Below are 18421 nucleotides of genomic sequence, written 5' to 3'. Positions count from 1 at the left end.
TTCCCATGAATGTTATGATTCCTGCTTAGTATTTCACAGTTCTTTGAAAATGTATCCATTTTTAAACCCGCAGTATTGCTGTATCTTCAGAATTACTTTGTATTAATCTTTTTTAGAGCAGTGACCTTCTAAACTACCTAAAAAAAGGAGTAATATTAAATAAAGATGTGTATCAACATTTTAAGAAGGCTGCAGGAAGCGCATAGTGTGGAAATACATAGTCTATGTAATCTAAAGGAGGTCTTTAACTAGAAGTCATGAAAGAAAGAATGTTCTAAACCTTAGGATGAAAGACCTGGTTCAGTTTTTCATTCTTTCGTAACTCTCCGTGTTCATGTGAACAATTCCCACCATTGTTCTGTCTCAGTTTCTCATACAGGAGGGATAAAAACACTGCAATACTTATTACCTCACACAGCTCTAAGAAAAAAATACATTCAAGTGTCTTAGGTGCAAAAATACTACAGTAATAGAGCAACAAACATGCTATATCTAGTTAATAAGAAATATCAACTCCGAAACTCTTACTATACAACAGGATATTTTATTACGAACAAAGACAGTAATAACAAAACTACTGAACATGTATATAAAGTTACCCGTTTACAAACATGACTACAACAATGAAGGGTACTTAGTGTGCATTTTCACAGGAGATTTTTCGGATCTTTCTCACTTTCTCAGCAGTAAGAATTCTGTATATTTTTAATGGGGAAATCATAAAAGAAATAACATGTCCTATTTAAGGCAATAAATTACAAATGCTAAAATGCAGATGCTGCAATATAAAGGTAAATACATTCAATTTTAATACACGATGGATAAAACAAATAATTTTGGTTTATCAGAACTGTAGTTCCTGTTGATTCAGCATTTACATGACCTTTGACCCACGCAATTTTGCTTGATTGTTGAAAGCGTCACCATGAACGCTGCCCAAACTGGAACACAATAATTTCTCTGCATAATATCAAAATATTGAGAAATATTTTTATTAGTAATCAAGATGCTGAACAGTCTTACAAAAGCCATTGACATTCAGGTTTAGGAAACAGCAAAATCCTGGCTCCAAATTAGCTCAAGCAATAAATCACATTGACTTCATTGGAGCCAGGATTTCTTAAGAGCCAAACAATGAAATTCTTATCCACGTCAGTAGTACTTGCTCTTGAGAACCACCCTATCACAAGGAAGGCTACATGTACTGAGGCCTTTTTGATTTAAAGAAAATATATTGCTGTAGCATATAGAAAATTAAGCTTTGTAGAAAAAGTATTAAGGTCTTCTTTTAAGTAAATATATTGTTAAACAAGCCTGTATATTAATAACTCGACAGTTTATTTTCTGCAAGATGTTTCTCTATGGAATTCTAAAAAATTAAGTTACTTGCATAGAAACAACGTGAAACATATAATTTCACTGCAGCTCAGTAAAAAACCGCAAAGTGTATACTTCACATTCTGTCCCCCATGCTGCGAGAGATCTGAAGTGTTTTCTTCTTTGGCATGATGCACTGGAACACCACACCAGGAGGGGCTCCAAGAAGCGTTTTTCTGAAGCAGTGCTGCATCTGACGCATGATCCCCGTAACAGGATGCACAGATGTCTGACCAGTCTTGCCCCAAATGCACAGTGTATGGTGCATGTTATACATAAAGGCACAATCTGCTTTACTCAGAACTAAGTAACATTGTCTGATCATCACAGGACTGTTGACTTTAGTAACAACCTAATGGAAGCATGTTAACTTTACCAAGTTTGTACAATACATACAAAACAGTAGTTCTAAATATTGACCTTATACAGTCAGTTATTTACAAAAGTCATTTTTATGTACAAAATAAATCACCATAATTCCAGATTCCCTTTCATATTCAGTGTACAAGCTACCACAAAACAGTGCTATAATTGATACATCATGACACATAATTTAGAGTATTTATAAATTTGTGTATCCCTTAAGTGATACTGCTGTTTAAGACACAGTAAAGAAGAGAAAAAAATTAACAAGTTTTGAAAAATATCAAAGATGCAGACAGAACTTTTATGCCTTGAAAAGGAAGAGTGCTTTCTAAGCATTATTTTAATGCAATTCATTACAAAGTGTTCTTTATACTGGGAATAATATTTGTTTCTTCCGTCTTTTTTCTTAAATTACTGCTAGTCAGTCCAGCCGTGTCCTAGAGAACTTCAATTTCCATTATTCCTGGATAGGATTAAATATAGTACATTATTGCTAGCTGCCCCCCACAACAACACTTAACATTTTTTAAGTGCAAAGCAAGATATGTGTGTTTTTTAATAAGGCACAGAATATCCGTTACTTCCAGTGTAACACAGAATCCGTATCAGTTTTATACATTGAAAATGTTCATATAAAATTTCAATCTTTCAAGGGTTTGAACTGTTTCCTGAATCCAACTCTCTTCTGGTGTCTGAAGCCGAGTAGACAAGTAGTGATACGGAAGCTGACTGCGAGACATCAGGTATTTGGGAACAGCTGCTTTGTAATGGAGGAGATTCAACAAAATCATTTTTAGAAGTTATTCTGTAAGTAATGAAAAATAAAACGCAGGGAGTAAATTTTCAGCACAGTGCATTACACTGAAAAAACCCCCATTTTTAGCAATGAAATTATAATATATCTTAAGCTATATTCTTTTCAAGAGAATGCAATACAGTTCTGTACACTCTTCCAAGCTTAGGGTCACCTCTCAAAATGATTGCATTGCAGCCACCCATTTCTTGAGGGTCACTGTTCAACAATACAAGAATATCCTACAAGTTGAAGCTCCAGCACTCAATGCTTAAAAGGAAAAGAAGAATCTTACAAAAATATAAAATAGCCCATACGCTAAAGATACATGGCCACATGAAACAGTTTGTAAGAATTACAGTACTCTTGACACTTACTGAGGGTTAATTGTATACTGAGAGTATAGTGATTCGTCAGAGAGAAGAAATAGAAAATGTACAAAAATAGTGGCAATACTCATAAACAAGCAAAAGACTGAGTTAAGGAGCCTTACCTTCCTTCACCTACTCTCTTCATACTCTCAGCCAAGCTGCTCATATCACATGTGCTATCTGCTTTGTTTCTTTTTTCCACCTGATCCACGGTCAGTTTAGAACCAGATAACATTTGATCTCCACTGTTTTCACCTTCCTCGACTCTTTGGGCTGACGTTCCGTCTGCCTCTATCTCTTTCTCAGATGTCTCTGGAGAGGTTTTAATTTCTGCAACAGTTTCTTGGCTTAAGTAATCATGATTAGTGATTGCTACTGCAGAAGTTCCATGATTTGTTGTGCCACCTGTACTAGTCCCCATTGACTTCGAAATGACTTTCAATCTGTGTGAAGTTGATTTGTAGTGCTTCTTTTTATGTTTAACTTTGGAATTGTGCCTCAAGAAAAATTCGCATGATTCCTGCAGCACTCTTCGACTCTCACTAATTGGACTGAAAGAAAATACAAGCGTGTAACTAAATGAAGAGGATGACCTTAGATACAACGTAATATAGCTTCATACACAAAAACGTGGAAGAATAGCAACCAAAGATGCAATCTGAGCTGGATGTTAACAAACACGAGGGAGAAAATTATATGTGAAAAGAGAAAAAAAATCTGATCATAATGGCTCCAAAGTAATTGTGTCTGTGGAACAATTAAATAAAGCAGATCTCTACATTTCTTACTTCTGCAAGTAGGTCCAATGACTTCAGTAGATTAATCATCTAAGAGAAGAAAGCAGGATTAGCTCATAAGCAGCTGTATTACCAAATTAACTTTATGTAAAGTAAACCTCGTTCAAGTGAAAAAAAGTAAACATTACAAAATTGACTTTGTTATTTTTAAATTCTTATAGCTGAAAGCAGTTAACATCTGAAACACACGAAAAATTATACAGGAAATGGAAAAAGAGGGGAGAGGGAAAGGAAGCTATAAGCTCACCATCAAGGAATGTAGATGTAAAATAAAAGGAGCTTAAGGACTGCTGCCTTGGGAAATCCAAAGAAATGAAAAGATCTAAACCCACAGTATAATTTACAAGTAACACAGATAATCTAAAAAGAAATAATCAAGGAAAAAAAAAAAGGAATGGAAAAAATGACTACAAGAAATGGAGATGACATTTATAATCTGTTTAAATCCATAGACATAAATTTACTAAAATTAAGTAATAAAACTGAATTATTCTGTTTCAGAAAAAAAAAGGAACGGTAGCTTAATACAATAAAAGTGATACTAAAAATGGGTCAATGAAAATGAATTTTAAAATAAGACAAGCCTGGCAGAGGAGAAAAGCAGAGGATGTTATTACTGCATGATAGTAAACACAGCTAAGTACTGTGCCAAATGAACACGTGAAAAGATGTAAATTGATGGCTGAAGTTATCTTCCCTCTTTCAACTGGAAACCAGAGATTTATTAGCCAACGCTAAACACAACAATATGTCTTCTGCTCTATGAAAGAGAACAGATCAGCAGAGGAAAATATTTTCTATCTTCTGAAAATGTTGTCAAAAAGTCATTGCATATGTAAAACTTCCACAGACTCCAATGGAATTTTGCTGATGCCCATATGCAGCACTTAGACTCGGAAAAAGAAAGGGCCTAAGGACAACAGTTTGATTACCTGACCTATATTTAAAGAAACATGTCTGAAATCCAACTCATCTTAAACTATACACTTTAAAAAACAGGAATAAAAAATTGTTCTTACTCTCTTTTGCGGTTTCTGTTGAAGAAATTGGCCCATTCAGAACAGGTCTTTTTACTTCCCACCCAGAAGACTGGAGATATGCCAACAATTAATGTCAGCAAATATTTCATCAGAAACAAAAATATTTCTGGTCTTGCTAGTGCCTTTGCCTATAAGATAACAAAGTTTAATAAAGGCAAAGAAGAAAATATACTTGTTGATTAATTTTTTAAATGCAGAAAACAAACAAATTATGTAAAAGAGAGACTTTCTCTTACGGCTGTTGTTCTTTGTTGAGGCTTGTACTGTGGACAAATGTTAGACGTGTACAGTCAAGTCAGACCTGGTTAATGTCTACAGCTGAATACACAGAGAGGAGATTAGTCAGAAGGAAATATTTTTCTTTTAAATTGAAAGGAAACATAATTTGGGGGGGTAATAGTATTAGTAAACATGTTCTTCAGAAATAGTTTGTATGTATAAGATTTATCCCTTCAACTTAAAAGAAACAGTAAGTGGATGAGTTGGGAGTTAATCAGATTAGACAGCATCGTCAAGGAGCCGCAGGGAACTACATAGTAGTTTTCTGTTTATTGCGAAATTAATCCACCTATTTGCAGAACAGGATCATAGGAGCTGAGACATATAACTCAGTAAGAGATTATTATCTCCTGCTCCCATGCTGCAAATTTAATTTACGTTACCTGGCTTATCTGCCAGTCCCATCTATGAAAGTCGCTGCTTTTGTTAGCCAGGTAACATTAGCTACTTAAACTGAAGTTTGTTTTTATTTGGTTTTGATCTGGCCAATGTAATAAAAGTCTACAAGCTAGTTCAGGTAAGCCAAGGCCGAGCATGCCACTTTAAGCTACTCCACAGTTAGCACACGCTGTTTGTTATAGGGACAGATCCCATTAGGTATGTCTGTGTAACATTCCCTGTTGCTATTTACTCTTTCCAATGGGTTAATTAAAGGCTGAGAATACATGCTTTCTGTGTTATTATGCCAAGCTGTTATATTTAAGCACTACAAAACAAGTGGGTTTTTTAAAAAGCATAAAAGCCTTGTTTTCAACCTTGTGTATTTTGGACGACTTAGGTTGATACAGAGCTCAGTTTAAAACCCACTGAAGACAAAGTGCACTCGTTAAGAATGGTAATGGAAGCAAAAATAACCAAGAAGTCTGTGAGCTGTGCTACTCTCAGCTTACACTGACTTCAATACAGAGGATATAGAGGATGTTTAAGAATGCAGAAGGATCAAGCCTTATCATTCCATAATGCCTGTGTTTATACTCCTCTTTTTAATCATAGTTTATGTGCAGTAAAAACACAGATGGTAAGTGCAAAGCAATGAAAGATGACGAGACACTCGCATTTCTCTTCGTGATGGAGTCTTGTTTTATATTTGTTCTTAAATGGAAAGAAACAAACCACAAATTACTTGCGATTGCAGGGATTTTTATGTACTTACAAAAGATTAAATCCATAGAGTACTGAACACGGGCCGATTCACTTTAAAAGCCTTTCCAAGGAAGTGGGTTTTTAAAGAATCAAATGTTAAATACAAACAGCTCTGAAATTTAAACTGCTGTTGGGTTGTTTGGGTTTTTTTGTTTTTACTTCCTTTTTGTTTGGTTGTTTTTTTAAAAAATTTCTTCACATTACTGAAAATCAGCCTGCAAATGACAGCTATAATGGAAAAAATATACTGGAAATTTGTTTTGTAATTTCAAGTGTTTTACACTTCTACACTTTGAAGAAAAAAAAGACAAAAGTGATTTTAAACTATGGTTACAAGCAACATTTTAAATCCAATTTAGACTCAATTTTCAAGAATCATTATTTCAGCTGCAACTGAAATTGATGAAAATTCACCCTAGGTACTTTGATACTGAGCTATGCACCCAAATACTGAGCAATTACCTTTAGGAACAGACACTGTAAAGAATGATCCTCCCTCAACACAATTTGTAACATAAAGTTCAAATATCACAAAGATTATATATTCCATTTAGAGCAGTGAGTTGGAATTTAATTGCTGAGTGCTATCAATTTGATTAGGGAAAAATTTCAAAGCAAAAGTACCACACCACCTATTTTGACTTAAAAAGAAACTAATCAGTGCATGTTCTTGAACTGATTACTTAATGTGAAAATAATTTACTAACCACATGGCAGACACGGTGATGCATAAGGGTTTTTGTTAATTAAATTTCAAGTATTATTTATAAAGGAAACTGCTACTTGCCTGATAAGGACAAGGAATATGGTACTGGTCACAGTGGTCAAATACCCAAGTCGTTTCCCAGATTTTCCGGTTCACCAGTTCATAGATGTAACATCCAAGAAGTGCTACAAGAGGCACCAAGTATAAACCACTAAAAACTCCGATTCGGATCATGAATTTCTTTAGCTTCTCCTGGTTTCTGCCATCATGCTGTATGACTTGCCGCACATGATTTAAAGAAATAATACCAGCTAAAAGAAGAGAGAGACCAAAAAAAACACAAAGGCACAACGGCAAAAGCACAAAGTACAGAGAGGCATCCAGATCGTAGAGACCCACAAAACAGACTCCACTGATATTGTCCCCTTCAACTTTGTTCATTGCAAGGAGCATAATGGTTAGAAAACCAGGTATTCCCCAAGCAACTGCGTGGAACCACATGGCCTTTTGTGCAATAGCTTCACAGCTCCATTTTCTTCCTGCTGCCAGGAACCAAGTGATCGTAAGAATCACCCACCATATAGTTCCTGCCATAGTGAAAAAATACAAAACCATGAAAAGGACAGTACAGGCTTTGTTTTGGGAGCCAAGAACAACCGTTTCACCAATTTCTAACTTATCATCTGCCTCGTTACAGGCAGTTCTGTTCCCAAGTAAAAATCCAATAAAGTACATTAGAGAGACTATGCTGTAACAGACGGAGTAATATATGATCGGCCTCTCTGGGTACCTAAACCTTTTAACATCAATCAGAAAAGTCAGGAATGTGAAAAGCGTAGCACAAAGACAAAAGATTGAAACTATTCCAATGAAGCTTTTCGCAACATCCAATTCATAATTTTTGAAGTACATATTGGGACATGGGGGTGCACACTGATCAATTCCTAGAAACTTGTAGCCTTGTCCATTGGTAGTGTGTAGGTGTCGTGGACACCAGAATCCATAATCCCTTCGGGTCTGGCCTGGGGTCTTCTGAGTTCCATGTACGTTTGTAGTTACAGCAGCCGTGGCAGGAACAGTCTCATCACAATTGACTAGTCTACATAAATAAACAGAAGAGGAAATACCTTAATACCTCTCATTCTCACTATGAGTATTTCTTAGAAATATGAAAAAAATCTGATTCTAAGCACTGTTAAATTTTGTAGATAATGCAAAATGTGCATTATATGAAAAAAATCAGGCAGCATTTTAAAAACCAGACTTCAAATATTTTCAGTTTAGAAGACTATTCAAACAGCTAATTAGCTGTTGTTCTCTGGTTGTTGTTTTAATGCTTAACAAAACACTACTCAAATTGCAATTTAGAGTCTTAAATTCTACTAAACTTTCACATATGTACGTAAAAATATTTACAGTAGCTGGTTTTTTCAAAGCTGGGTAACAGTAGACTGTTGGAGACAGAAAACATTCTTGTCAAATGCAAGCTTCAATCAAGGAACAAAGAAAGAAGGCTGACAGTATCTAGAATTAACTGATGACTACCGTATGATTATTATTATAATTTTTTATGTTATAGTGCTATTTCATTGTCAACAACTATAAAACTATCTAACTGAAAAAGACAAAAGCAGAAAAGATAAGCATTGTAAAAAAGGTCACCATTTTAGCAATTTTTTTTCTAGCTCCATAATATTCATTTAAAAATTGCTCAAGACTCACTTGCTCAAGCGTCTAATTGGACACAATATGCGACCTTTCTATATGGTTAACACAGTATTAGCAGTGTTAGACATACCTTCAAACTAGCTGATGTAAGTATAACTCAAACAGGTAAGCATTTACTCAAAATGGGATTTATATTTATATGCATTCCAAGTTTAAGCACGTATGAAAAGTTCTTCTGAAAAGAACTGCTGCAGAACTTTGTTGTGAAAAAGAACAAGTTTTGCATTCTAGCTTTTAAAAGTAAGATTCTGTTATCTAAAAATGTTCTTTGTCAAACGCTACTATAGGAGTCCCTCAATGTCAGTTTCCAAGCTCTGCTTGAGCAAAAAAACTTCAGTTCTTAGTTTCTCTGCATTATCATGCTGTCCAAATAAATCCAGACCGATCATTAAGAAAACTGATTCTGTAGCAGATTTTTTCATTAACCATGGGCCAGACCAGTATGCACGGCACCAGTGCGGACTTTAGTCACCCATGTCTTAATAGGCATTATGTATATCTGTAAGAATACAAGAGTGTGAATCTCAGGATTCCAGTTATTGCCCATCGTCACACCAGCTCCTCTTCCATGGGCTCCAGCAGGAGAACATCTGCTGTTTTAAGAACATCCTGCATTACATGGACTTCTCTGTACCGGCTATTGGGGAGACATCACTTCACGTATGAACAGAGCAGGTTCATCTCCATTAAATGCTAGCAGTAATAGAATAATTTAAAGCTGCAGTGATTCCTGCAAAAATGTAATTTGATCTAAGATGTCATTTGAAAGATACATTGAGTAACTGGCTTCACTCGTAATCTTTCCTAATTTTTCAAAACAATTCCTGAAGACATTTGCTGCTCCGACTGGCACTACTATTGCACAGAAGCTTACATTAGATGGGAAAAGTTGGTTCCTTCTTGTTTTAAAACGCCACAACTTCAATTCTTCTGCAGAATTAAGGGAAATGGCATTAATACCATCTGTCATATTCACTCCAATACAGTTTTCTACCAGAGATCATGGCACAGGACTACAGTCCTTGCTCTCCATCAGCCCTATTACAGATTAGCAACTGCATGGGGGTTAGCAAAATGACTGGAGTTTCCACTCTCTGCTCCTTCCCTGTACTTCTTGCCCTGATGTGTGTTAAAAAAACCCAACCATCTGGCCTTAATAATTTATAAATATCTGCAGCTGAAGGTCAGATTCTCAAGAAGATTACACTGGAGTGTTTTCCGAAGTTTCCGTTTAATATATATAGACTCATCTTTTCCCCAACCGTAGTATTAACGGTCTTGTCTCTGGAACAGACCTGTGAACACCTTTGAGAAAAAGGTGAAATTTTAAAAAAGAGACTTCTGGCAGGCAGTACAGGAAAAACAACACAAGACTGAATTTGCACATTTAAGCGGTTAGGAGTAAGATATGACTTCTACTATTTAATGCTCTGTGTTTCTTAAAATACAGAATGTTTTTATATTTCATAATTTTGTGAGCAATTACTTATAAAACCCCCATGAAGCAAGTATGACCATCCCTAGTTTAGAGATCAGAAACCAAAGCAAAATCTACACTGTAACATTTAATATTTTAAATTTTAAGAAACTTACAGTAAAAGCTTCTTTTAGCAAGGATCTGAATACTGAAAAGAACTGCTGCAGAACTTTGTTGTAAAAAAGTCACAAGCAGGAAATGTAGGTGATCGTTTGAATAATAAAAAAGTTTTAATAAAAAACCAGTCCTACGCATAAGCACTACAGGGTCACCAGGGATGAGGAAGCTACAGCAAGCTGGTATTTAACATCCTGCCTCAGATTTTCAACTGAGTCTAGGTCAAATATGAAAATGTCACCCCCACCACCTGTCAACATGAAAAATACCCCACCTGGTACATTCCAGCTCTTCAGGCCATGTGATACCAAAAGTGTCCATCAACTGCTTACAGTCAGAATACACTTTCTCACAGAGGCTTCGACAAGGGTGAATCACGTGAACTTGCTCCAGGCAGGCAGGGACAAAGGCTTTGCACAGAAATGTGTGGACATCTGGTGAACAGTGAAGATTCATAAGCGTAAGAAAAGGCTAGGGGAAAGAAAAAGGCTTTGATTAATAATTTTAAAAATATAATTCAAGGCATCAAAACTAACTTTCTTCACTATGGCTCACATATGTTCCCCTGCAGGTTTGAAAAGATACTAGAAAATAGTGTTTGTTCAGCAGTTGTGAAAGAGCCAAAGCCAGTGGCCTAAGCAGTGAGAAGCTCCGTTAGCACTTCTAGCCCAGCCCCTGCCTTGGGATCTTGGCCAATCGCTAACTATTCAAACCTGGCTCTTCCTATTTGGCAACATTAGAAATCTGAAAGGTATTATGAAAGCCCAAGATTTTTAAAAAACAGGGTAAAACATTAAGTTCCTATGTTCACCGGTCAGCTCGAAAAGCGGCCTGAGATTTTTAAAGGTATGTCTGTACCTGTAGTTCCTGTTAAATTACATTTTCAGTCTTAAGTGGTATGTTGCACTCATCATCTTCTCCCATGCTAGAGCGCTTTGGCTTTTTTTGATTAATGAGGTCCAAATGTCATTATTCCTCATTTTTGAAACATTGCATTTCAAAATCTCAACATGACTGAGAATTTCTCTACCTGTATTACCAAGCACCAGGCAGTGAATAACTGATGACCGTTCTTAGCAGAGAATTCACAGAGTGAAATTTAATGCAACTTTCCCCCCGCCCCCAATTCATTCAATCCATTATTTACAGTCAGACAGGCTTTTAAGGAAAAAAGCCCGACCTTCCTTCAGTACATTTTATCAACTTTATTACTAGGGAAAATTATTTTAGCCAAAATACTGCTGTGTGTGCAAGCTTCAGACAAACCAGAAGTTGTCGGTGATTTTTGCAAGTGCTGTGTCATTATAAGGGCAGCTTATTGAGGGAAGCAAGCAGCGACACGCTAGCAGCATCCCAGGCGCGCTGCCGTACCTCGAGGTGGGCTGCACCTCTAAAGCGGCAGTGCCAACAGAAGGCAGGGGAGGTGCTGGGGGGCTGCGTAGGCAGAAATAAAACCGAAGAAGCCAACCACGCAGCCGGTGACCTGCTGGTGACTCTGGGCCCGTGGATGCTAGATCACGGATCAGCTAGGGCCGCGAGGCGCCCGGCATTGCCAGGACACAGGGCGCGACACCTGACACGCATAAGAGGGCCGGGGGGGGTGCGTGGAATAACGGGTCAGCTCCCCCGCCCCGGTCGCCGGGCCTGCAGAGACTGCCCACGGAACACGAAGGGAAGAGGCGCGCATGTCGAAAGGCTCCGACCCTGCTCGTTCCCAAGGCTTCGGATCCACTGCAGGCTGCCGTTCGCTGCCCCGTCTGCCGCGCCGGCTACGCGTTCCCGACCCAGCCCATGACAGTAAAACAAGCCAGTCTGAACACCATTCTGAGGGCACTAACCCACGGCTCAGGGTGAAATCCATCTGCAGCATCATGTCAGCCTAAGCCCTTATTAAGTAGGCGTTTTGACGAAACGCTGCCTGTGTTTCAGGGAAAAGGAATCTCTGTATCACACATAAATAGTCAAATTCATGCATCAGGAAAGCTGAAACCATATTTAACACACTCTGGAACGTGCTGATAAGTAGGGACACTGCACAATATTTTCAAAGTAGGCAAAGCTTGTAGTAAGATTTTTGTTCAGGAAGAATTTTATTTAATTCTTTGCCATTAACAGCTATGTCTCTCAAATATTCAACAAATGACTGGTAAAGGAAGGATTAACTTCTGAGTCTAGAACAGCATCCTTACTTCTGTCAGCTTTTAAGTATCTCTAATATATATATATATATACACACACACATCCATACCCAAAGAGCAACTCTTACTACTGAGCATGCAGTTTAAAAGAAAAGACATTGATAAATATATTTTCCCCTTCAAAAGGGAATATCTACAAATCCTCAAGGGACCTTTATAATAAATGTAGGAATGTGTGGGGCGGGGGGGAAAGGAGAAGATAAGGCAGAGCAAGAATAACACAGAAACGCTTTATGAAAAGCCAAAAAAATGTTGGCACGATCCTTCAGAGCACTCCGGCTGCGTGCTGCATCTGCAGATGCCATTACAGCAGGCGCACAGAAGTCTGATCCCCGCTCTGGACGTCTGCTCTGGAGCTGCCTTCACAGGAACCCGAGACTTGACTATTTTATGACAAGGAGAGAAGTAAGGCTCTGGCATAATGTGCTCCAGTTCCATAAGTTGGAATATTTCCTAAATGCTACACAGCTCCAGATGAAAAAAGTAGTCAGGAGTTAACCCTAAATGAATTAAACTCCTTTTGCATAATGATGCTTGTTTCCTTTTCAGTTAAATATTATTTGCTCCAATGGTTAATATATGTTAGCTCTGTTCTTCTTGGCCCTTAGGATAAAATAAAGATAATAGCCTGGGTAGTCATATACAAGTCCTACAGAAATGGAGTTTACTTTTCAAAGTAATTCTTGTAGAAATTGTCTTGATTGTTATGAATTCTTCTTTTTGTCACCCACAGTTCATCTCAGTTGATAAAAAATAAAATTAATTTTCTAGAGCAAGTTTTGGGGTGCCAGTCAAGAACTTTTGCAGACTTAGGTAAAACAGCAGTATTTTGTCTAGAAAGAAAGAATTAAAAAAAACCCACACAAACAAACAACATTCATATCTATGAAACCAACTTTATATACAGAGATATTTTAATAGCCATTTTGAAATGCAGCTAACAATTTTTAAACAGCAGTTTCCAACATAGCTAAAAAGGCTACATACTGTAAGCTTGGTCCCCTGATACAGAAAATGAGTATAAAAAAAGCAATGTCTGGTGAAGAAAGTCAGGACATAAAACCAACCTTTACCATTCTAACAGAGTTTCTGTTATATGAAGATACTTAAAAGCTGATATATCACAAGAATCACTACATAATAATACTGTATATTAGAGGCAGATAATGACAAGCAAAAAGTAAATGTTTGCAAGTTTTACTACAGCATTTTGTCATTGGCTAAATACTGTTGTTTAAAGAACATATTTTATTTAAATGCAAAACTACCTTAACAGATAAATACAAAATTTTAGGAAGTAAGCTACGCTCAGTCTGTAATGTAATCAGAGGAGAAATCCAAGGACTTGGCTGGCAAAAGTAGTTGTTCTTACAAAATTTCTTTCAGCTTGCTGAAAATATTTACCTTTTGACTCCTGAAAGTATGAACACAAGTTAAGAGCAGAAGGTTTGATGTTCTGAAAGCACAAGAAGACCTTCTGAGTCAGACCAAATGTGCGTTGAGCTGGCCACCCCATTCTCACCCTGGCTGGTAGCAAGTGGAGGGTATAAGAAGACAAGCTTGGAGGTGTTCAAAAAACGTGTAGGCATGGCACTTCAGGACATGGTTTAGTGGGCATGGTGGTGTTGCATTGACGGTTGGACTCTGTGATCTTAAAAGTCTTTTCCAATCTAAACGATTCTACGATTCTATGATAAGCTGACATCCCTCCCAGTTTCCTACAATCAATGGTTTAGGAAGCCAGCTGCAGGTTATAACACCACCACTGTGTTGAAAAGACACCGACAGACTCCCTTTCTGCCTAAAACACTTCTAATCCCTTTTTCAATCATTTACACTAATACCCTTTGTCAAATACTACAGCAGTAAGTTATATTGCATGATTTAATCAGGCAGTGCTGAGAAAATACTGCATTTTGTTTACTGTAACTCCCTGTTTTGCAACCTAGTTTGTGTTTTGACAAACAGCTAACAGATTACTCTCTACGTTTTCATGTCATTTTGCCATCCTGCTATCATTTACATACTATATTTATACATTGGCATAATGATGTTTCAAATTTTCATTTCTACTCCTGTCATAATATACTTTGCCTTCTATTTGCCTTGACTACATTTGAACACTGCCTCACATTTCCACAGTGACAACAAAGACTCTTTTCTGAGTGACAGTAACTAATATAATACTGTGCCCACCTACTGGTATGGATAGTGGGGGTTTATTTTTCCCCATATTCATTACTCTGCATTTACCAACCCTAAATCTCTCCTACCATTTTATTGTCCAATTGCATCTATCACAAAACTCTTTTGCAACTCTCTAGTCAATTTTGTTTCTCAGCAAATTCACTATCCATCCCTCTTCTAGGTCATTTATGAATTAGCTGTGTATCAGATGTTTCAGTACAGATGACTTGGGAGAACCACTCTAGTAATTTATTTGGTACAGGACAAAACTATCAGCTAAAGATGTAATACTCTTCATTGTAAAATGACATTTATTTATTCCTACTTTTCTTCTTGTTCTTTAGGCAAGCACTGGAAAAGAAAGTCCCCATTGGGTCACCAGCATAGTTTCTTTAAAAAACGTAGGTTATGACCATGTCAAACTGAAGTATAATATACTGGCTGAACTACCCCTTTCAACAAATGTATCGAGTACCTCAAAAAACTGCAATAGATTTTACAGGCAATGAGTTCTCTCAAGCAAAAAAACTGTGTAAAATGTAAAACTTTGCCTCAAACACACACAAATGGGATCTGTAAAATACAGATTTATTTTCAGAAACTGCCTACTTTTACCATTTAAGAATAGCAAAAGAGGTAGTGAATTGTGCCTGGAACTCTGCTAACAATTAGGTATCTTTAAATGTGGGCTTCACTTCCAGCTAGCCAATTTGGAAATGTTTCATTATAGAAAATAATAGGTCTGCATTTCCTGACGGACCATAAAAGCAAAATCTTACCAAAACCAAAGTATTTGCTCCTCCAGCTGCAAGGCCTGTAAGCAGTGTAAAGCCAAGATCACAAGCTGACACTAAGAATCAGTTGCTTCAAGGCTGTGTTATCTAGACCATGGGTGTCTCAACCACCAACCATCTTTTACCCAAGTGGTTAGTTGAGTAACCTGCACGCATGCACACACTGATGTCTTGAGCATCCAAGTCTGGGACTAAACTGAGAATCTAGTACCACAGTCCTCTCCACTTCAGTAAGTTCAGAATCCGCAGGTGGCACAATCACATGAAATGGGCTCTTCCAGGAAACCAAGGGACTTGGCATTTCTAGCATTAGCAACCACTGCCCTGTCACATGCAGAACAGGGACAAAAACCTGCAGATTTGGTGATGGTAGTGCTAAAAATAAAGTGACACCAGACTCTTAAAACCAAGAATGGAGTCTCACAAAGCCAATATAAGTCCATAAATAGAAATTCTCATCTTCCTGCCAATGGGAAACAAAGCCCAGTAAATATGAGGCAAACTAAAATACATCAACAATCTACCAAAAAAAACCCCAACAAACTAACAGCGACTGTAAAGCCAAAGATGATGTAGTCTGTAACAACAGGAGAGGCGCTGCCTCAAGCAACAGCATTGAAGAACTGAGGACTGTGGGACGCAAACTTTCCACTGCATTGTCAGTGCAGACTATCAGAGGGGCATGTGCCCTGTACAGAAACCTCCCAGTGCAAAACGGTCTGAACTGAACCCGGTGAAGCAATCACATACCCACTGTGGACTGTGAATACAGTTGAACAATTGAAAGAACATCACTAGTCAGTGAGAGGAATATCCTCTGCACTGAACAAAACACCAACACCTTACTTAGTAAATCCTAGATTCTTTACAAAGTATGTCTATGTTATATTTTCTCCAGAGGCAAAGCCAAACTAGCTCGGAAATCCAGTTACGGTGTGGTCCTACAAACAGTAGCACAACTGAGACGAGTGAAAACAAATGGTGCAGAGTACAGAATAAACGGCTAGGTGCAAACTTGCTCTTAAACATGCTTTGCCAACAAGTAAATTGCAACCTAGAACTGTATGTGAATCTTGTGCTCAGCATGCTTCTCTGTTTTGTGCTTAGCAGGCTTACAAGTCCAAGACACAACAGAAACAAGCTCATTATTCCAGGCAGACAGTGCAGATGCTCTGTCCTACCTCATCTCAGTTTTACCCTAGAGAAAGTATTACCAGAGAAGATCAGATGTCTCTAGGGTTGGGATGCATGATAACTGGTAACGTATGTCAAAACATGTAAGTGAAAACGTTCTCCTGTACCCTGCTTATTAATATCACAGAAATATTTAAATAATATAGAAAACAGTGGATCCAAACATTGATGTATTTGTTACAATCAGCTATGGCAAACCTTGACTGTAAGAGACAGGAAATATCTTGAATTGCTGACATATATAGATGATAAGAGCCTTTGTTCAGCCATTGGAGCCAGTTACTTAAGACAGTAACAACCTACTCTCCTAACCACTGAGGTCTAGCTACCAAGTTAAAACATTTAGCTTAGTTAATCTAGTTAACACTGAGGTTAACTAAGTTAAACAATGAGAGACACCAACTGTCTCAATGTTAAGCAATGGTACCTGTTTCATGGTATGATACAAATCTTGTGACCTAAAGCAACAACATGACAACCTTGTCACTTACCTAACTGTGTATTTCAATGTTGGAAGCAAACACGGACTTAAATCTGAATTTCTACAATCATACTACACTGTGTACTCCTGATTCCTACCTATATTAAAGATACACATTGTTATTCATGAAATATTTACCTGCTTTACAAGAAATAACACCTCACCTAAATGATTAATAATTAAAATCATAGAATATCTCAAGTTGGAAGGGACCCATCATTAAGTCAAACTCCCTTGCTCCTCGCAGGACACTTTTATGATTAATAATTAACAATTAACGATTAATAATTTACAGTACCAGACTTAAACACAACTGCTGTCCAGTAAGTGTCACTATAGAATTAAAGTACAACCTCAAAACCTAAACACAATACACACACTTTCATATGTGATACTTAGGAAATACGGCCACCATCAACCATGGTACGTATAAATGGTCTCAAAAGAACAGGCAGTAATTACTCTTAATACTCACAGAGCTACACTAACAATTAATCTTCACAGTATCTTTAGCCACTTTTATAATGATAATTTGTTTCAATTAAGAACAGTGAAATAAGTATCGCATGGTTGATTTAATCCTACATTATTGTTTCAATAGAGTTATTCTGGACTGGATGTGAATGAGATTAGCATCATACCCAGACAGATTAATGCCTTCATAAAATTCCTAGATGGGCTGACAAGGGTGGTAATTTGCTGATGGCCACAGTGAATCAGCTGCCAAGAATGTCTGACTTTTAATTCATGCACAATTAAGTTATGATAAATAAATGTCCTAACACATAAAACTAAATGAAGGATGAAATTTTCAAGTTTGATTAAGATTCAAAGCAAGGCTGAGAAAAGACTAGGTTCTTCCTATTGGAAGTTACATTGATGGATTTAGATCAAAGGCAAGATAAACACACTTTTAAGTTGGTATGTAAGGATTTAGAAACTATTTTGCAGGACTCTAAGGCAGTTTAAATGTCAGCGTCTTGTTGCTACACGTCTGCTAGAAGTTGCTACTTAAGTGCAGAGCTGCAAAACAGAAATGTGGGTGCAGCTCATGAACATTAGTGCAATGTCAACCATCGTTTAAACTACCAATGAAGATGGTATGAACTAACTTGGGGGTCCACATACTCCATGTCACTACCTTAGCTGCGGGTAATAATTGACCATTGCTGCCAGCAGCAAGTATCAGTCATAATCTATATTTTCTAAACTCAGTTAAAATTACATGGGTAACTTCTCTACAACAAAACTTTTTCAGGACTAAAATTCACTGATAGGAATAAAATATTTTAGATATGAATATATATAAGTTTAATAAGCATCATTAGTGTACCCTACTTTGACAGAGGTAAAAGAAAACCATCAAAAGCACA

The 18421-nt window shown here is 37.2% G+C and overlaps 1 protein-coding gene across 2 annotated transcripts in view; it reads right to left on the bottom strand.

Annotated features, from left to right (window-relative positions):
• Positions 1 to 524: 524 nt before the first annotated feature.
• FZD6 (frizzled class receptor 6) overlaps positions 525 to 18421 on the bottom strand; it is a 33355-nt gene continuing 15458 nt past the window's right edge. For both annotated transcript variants that reach the window (XM_049817986.1, XM_049817995.1), the window contains exons 3-7: positions 10469 to 10665; positions 6954 to 7971; positions 4724 to 4872; positions 3030 to 3458; positions 525 to 2548 (exon numbers count right to left, since the gene is read on the bottom strand). In XM_049817986.1, the coding sequence (XP_049673943.1) occupies positions 2392 to 2548; positions 3030 to 3458; positions 4724 to 4872; positions 6954 to 7971; positions 10469 to 10665 (1950 nt within the window). In that variant the 3' untranslated portion in view covers positions 525 to 2391. The remainder of the gene's footprint in view (positions 2549 to 3029; positions 3459 to 4723; positions 4873 to 6953; positions 7972 to 10468; positions 10666 to 18421) is intronic.

The sequence above is a fragment of the Accipiter gentilis genome, chromosome 2, assembly GCF_929443795.1.
Source record: "Accipiter gentilis chromosome 2, bAccGen1.1, whole genome shotgun sequence".
Lineage (NCBI taxonomy): Eukaryota > Metazoa > Chordata > Aves > Accipitriformes > Accipitridae > Astur > Astur gentilis.
The sequence above is the reverse complement of the archived record's forward strand: the minus strand, read 5'-3'. Positions and strand labels throughout refer to the sequence as shown.